The 5,020-nt window shown below is 37.8% G+C and overlaps 2 protein-coding genes across 3 annotated transcripts in view; both read right to left on the bottom strand.

Moving 5' to 3' along the window:
- Window positions 1-3,219, bottom strand: part of LOC106523006 (calcium homeostasis modulator family member 2) — a 6,469-nt gene extending 3,250 nt beyond the window's left edge. Inside the window, exon 1 of the mRNA XM_014016658.1 lies at window positions 3,143-3,219. Within this exon, the coding sequence (XP_013872112.1) occupies window positions 3,143-3,156 (14 nt within the window). The 5' untranslated portion in view covers window positions 3,157-3,219. The remainder of the gene's footprint in view (window positions 1-3,142) is intronic.
- Window positions 2,923-5,020, bottom strand: part of calhm3 (calcium homeostasis modulator 3) — a 4,796-nt gene continuing 2,698 nt past the window's right edge. For both annotated transcript variants that reach the window (XM_014002652.1, XM_014002643.1), the window contains one exon: window positions 2,923-3,739. In XM_014002652.1, coding sequence (XP_013858106.1) covers window positions 3,293-3,739 — 447 coding nt within the window. In that variant the 3' untranslated portion in view covers window positions 2,923-3,292. The remainder of the gene's footprint in view (window positions 3,740-5,020) is intronic.

Genomic DNA, 5,020 nt, shown 5'->3' with positions numbered 1-5,020 from the left:
AAAAAAATCAGTGCACTTTAATAGACTGAGACGAGCAAATCCACTTCTTGTTTGCAGTGTTGAATCTGTGTTGAGCTGAGGAGAGAACTCTCAGGATTCTTTACATAGTTTTCTCTGCAGTGGACAAAATAAAAAAAATATGTGGTCAAGCCCTGACAATAATGACAGATTAATGCTGCAAAGAATTTGAGTGTAAATTGTTACAGAAATATTCCAAGGTAGAATTTTTCAACTGAACAGTGAATAAAGTGAATCTCCATAAGTGAATTGATTCAAACGATATAAATGATTCTTTGAATTTCTTTTGAATAACAACCCTTACTTTTGTGGCATTCAGTAAAATATCTGAAAACAAACTTTACACATTGTTATTGTGAGAGTTAAAAGAATTGTTTCACCTTCATTCTGTCCACACTTCAGCCAGTCTCTCACTGACTTACAACTGTCACACACTGCAAATGACATTTTTTACTGTCCAGTTAGTGCAGGTGACTTACTGAAAAGAGTTTGCTGTTGCTGAAAACCAGGTCAACAGAAACAAAAATGTATTGGATTTGTGGCCATTTTCTTTTAGAATTTTTTGAACCGACTACTGCTTTTCAGATTTCATGTCATTTATTTAAATAAATAATATTTAAATATTGTTGTTAAATTATTTAGCTGCCTTTACAGCAAACTACAGTATGTTAAATGAAGTAGAAAACAGAATGTTTGTGCTATATCTTTAAAGTTAGTTTGGTTCCTAATGTATTTGCATTTGTTCATCGGTCTGGGTGCGTGCAAAAAAAAAAAAAACATGCAAAACCAACCAGTCCACACCTGAATACATATTCAAATGACCTTTCCAACACTAAAGAACTCGTAGGCACAGGATGTCACTTTTTCTATTGTTGCTTCAACTATGGGTCTCCAGCATTCAGTATAAAAGTCTTCAGCTACAAAAACAAAAGATTGAAACTGTGTTTTTTTTTTTCAAACTATAGTGATTTTGTTTCCTTCCCATGTGTTTGATATACTTGATGCCAGCATGGCAGAGCTACCCTAGAGTACAACAAACATCCCTAGGTGTGAGTGTGATTTGTAGTTTTTTTGTTCCTGTTATGAACTCTTAACCTGTCCAAGTCATGTCCTGCCTCTTGCATTGACTGAAAAGTGGGTAAAGAAAATGGATAAATAGATGGATGGTTGGATGGATGCATGGTATTAATGAAGWCAAAGTTTTCAGGGTAGTATTTCACTGGGTTCCATCCATCCACTTAACCATTCATCCAATGTCTGCCACTTGTTTTGGGGTCAGGCAGCAGCTAGAGCATGGTGATCCAGACCACAGCCACCTCTTATAAGCTCCTCTGGGAAAATTTCAAGGACTGCCCAGGCCAAATGAGAGACATAGTCCTTCCAGAGTGACCTGGATGTCCCTTTGGGTATCCTACCAGTTGAACATGTTTGAAACACCTCTTGAACCACCGTAATAGCTCCTCTTGATGTGGAGCAGCAGTGGTTGTACTCCACATCTCTTCCAGTTAACCATCATTTTTACCCTAACTCTAAGGGAGAGCCTAACTACCCTGTGGAGAAAACACATTTAAACTACCTGTATCCATGATCTCCTTGAAACAGTGAGCTTTACCACAACGGACCAGTGTAAAGTACAATATACTGCAGAATCTGCACCAATTTTGTTTGTCAAAATTTTGTCCTTAAATGTTATGAATAGAATCTGGGATGCATGGTAGCTCTGACATAGTCCATCTCTCACCCTGATTAGACCCAACTTACTAAGAGACCCCTATCCCAGTGCTGCCACCCAGGGTACCAGGTAAAGCTGTTCAAATTATGTAAACCCATCATTATGAATGATAAATTATTTTCAGCTGCCAGTCCTTGAGTCCTCTGTTTAATTATGAGGTAAAATACCCACAACAATAGCAGTGTCCCAAAGCTTATTACACTGAAGGATATATGATATGAGTCTGACAATTAGCGTGATACACCTGCAGTGGTGATTTTATTGAGCTTGTGGCAGAAGCAATCAATTTTGCTTTGGCCTTTGTTTAGCGTGGATTAATATGTTTGCTCTTGTTCAAAGACTTCGCAATAATTCAGAAGCAGAATCCATGCAGATCTACAGCTGTGGCTCAGTTGAAGGTGCGGCCATCTGTTAATTGATAAATTGACAGTATTTTCATGTTAGTTGTGTGTGTGTGCAACAGTTTTTTGCATATGTTTTCAGTGATCAGACTAGAAACGTGCTACAAATGCTGCTATCCATTAATAGTTTGCATATATTTTTATGAGCTCAAGAAAAAGAAAAAAAGCATTAATTTCAATCACAACAAGTTATTTCTAACAGATTCAGTCCAATTTTAGGATTTTTCAAAATTACTTACAGTAAAGCAATTTCCTGCTTTGCTTTTGCGTTTTTGGCCTGTATTTATAGTAATTTACTCTCATAATAACAAAATCAAAYTTTTTAGTCTTTTAAAGGAATGAAATCGATTCTGCCTGTTCATAATTAAGTAATTACCAAAAATAGAAATAAAGACGCAGTGGCAGCTGCGACAACAAGCTTACTGTAGCCCACAATTTAGTGGGGGGTTTTTTTGGTGGGGGGTGGGGTTTGCAAGAAAACATTTCTACATCATTTTTAAGCATGCAAGTTCTTCTAAAAGTTCTTAAAATAAACAATTATTGTTATAATTTGTTAAATGAAAAATAAATGCTGACCCATCCCCTGCCAAAAAATTGTCATATATTAGTGTTACACTGGCCATCAGCTGCCCTGACTTCTAAAAATCAGCATTATCCTTAAAAAAAAACCCTCATGGGTTGACTTCTTGAAATTACTCRATTTACTACTTTAACCACAGCAAATCAGAATTTCCAAGCTCCTATGAGAATAAAATCAAATTTCAATTATCATTTTTTATCAATAAAAATATTTAGTCAGTTCCAAATCCAAAATTCAATATGACTGTCTCAATAAAAGACAATTAAAGTATAAGTTGTTTAAAAGACTTTCTGTCAGTCTGAAACACAATAAATTCATGAAGCTGGTATAGCAAATAYATTGATATTGTGTTTAAATTTTAGTACTACCAATGACGTGCACTGCAGTAAGAGCAAACCCTACTAGARTTACCTCCTTTCAGCCATAATGAAATGTTTATCAATCCAAGGAAAGAGTTCTGATGTCCAAGACAAATCAAATGCAGCGTCACTTCTAACCTAAGGTAACCTACATTTATTATGATCAACAAAAGGAGAAGTAATTCTCACTGCTGAGTCTATTCTACACATCAGAGTATAAAGTCTTCCCGTCCAGGTCCTCCCAGGTGACACAGGTCTTTGGTCTGTGGGCAATCCTAGTCACATCCAGCTCAGGTTTACTGTAGTACCACTTATTGAGCAGCTGGTTCATCTGATCCTCCTTTGTTACTCCGTGAAGTCTGTCCTCTTCGTCCTCCCACCCCTCTCTACTGCTGCAAACGAAAGGTGGGTGCGGGAGACGGAGTACGGCGTCCTCCCTCATGTCCTCGAAGAACTGCACCACACATTTTCTGGCAAAGTCGCGAGCGTGCAAGACGCAGGTTTCGTCAAAAAGCTTCTGCTCCACGTCGAGGTAGTTGCTCCAGTAGCGCGTCTGCAGGAAGCTGGCGTGGTCGTCAAAGCAGGGCTTGATGAGGCGTCCCATTGCTCCCAGTATGATCAGGAACAGGAGGATGGACCATCCCACTGCCTGCAAAGGGCGAGGAAAGCAAACAACACGGATGCATCAGACAATGACATATAAAGTACAGCTTCATTTGAAGGGTGTGTAAGCAAACATCTAACAAAGACCTGATCATCAGAATAATGGGATCATTTAATCCTTACTCAGAAACCCCCAGGCATCATTTTTCTCAAAAATAAATGATGACATGTAAATGAAGTGTCTTTTATAATTAGTAAATAGACTTTTGACTTAAGCACCATCCATCCTGTATTTTAGCCCACTTCTTCCTTTCAAGGTCACAGGTCCATATCACTGGTGCCCATATCCAGCAGTCAGTGCAAAGGGCGGGGTACACCCTGAACAGGTCGCAAGTCCATCACGGGGCCACATAGAGAAACAAGCATTCACTTTCTCACTCACACCTACAGACAATTTACCCATTAGCCTATCATTCCTTTTTTTTTTTTTTTTTTTTTTTTTTTTTTTTTTTTTTTGTCTGTGGGAAGAAACAGGAGCACCCAGAGAAAACCCACGCATGCACGAAGAGACCATGCAAACTTTACCTAGAAAGGTTCCTGGCCTGGATTCAATCAGGCAGCCTTTTTACTGGGAGGCAACAGCTCCACCAACTGAGTGGCCCAACTTAAGCACCATGTTGACTTAAAAATAACATGGCTGTTGGCAACACTAGACAGTGGTACGTGACCAGTTTTAGGGATTCAATGTTAAAAYGATAAGACGTGACGAGTTAAAATGAACCTAAGTGAGCTCTCAATGAGATCATCCCTGATTAAAAATCCTTCTAAAATATGTGTTTGTATATTTGAATAAACAGGGAAAAAGACAACATGCTGGATGAGGTTCTTAGTCATCTAAGGCATCTTGGTGGGTTTAATAAAAGGAAACTGGACTGTTTTGTATTTAATAAGATGTTTATCATTAGAATTTATTAGCCTGAAGTGCAGTAATGTTTAGTCTGATAGACCATTTTGTAGTTACAAATACATGAAGCAGCGAGGTCACAGGTCATTCGGGATAAACTTAGGTTGCTGTTGAAATGCTATTGGAGTTGAACAAATTGATCCAATAAATTTTTGTTGTTTTATGGACTCAATGTATTTGCTCTGAACAAATTTGTGTTAAACTTTCCTTTAAGATGAGATTTTTCATAAATTTCTTTAAGCTTTAGATTGGATTGTTGGTCTCGTTTTGGTAGTGTTTTTGCTACCACAGTTGTTCTGTAGATACTAACTGTCGGCTCTAAAATAATAAAATATTTTGAATTTCCCATGTTTTTTTCAGTTC

This window comes from Austrofundulus limnaeus, unplaced genomic scaffold (assembly GCF_001266775.1).
Source record: "Austrofundulus limnaeus strain Quisiro unplaced genomic scaffold, Austrofundulus_limnaeus-1.0 Scaffold0, whole genome shotgun sequence".
Taxonomy (NCBI): Eukaryota; Metazoa; Chordata; class Actinopteri; order Cyprinodontiformes; family Rivulidae; genus Austrofundulus; species Austrofundulus limnaeus.
Note: the sequence above shows the minus strand (reverse complement) of the source record. Positions and strands in the feature narration are given on the sequence as shown.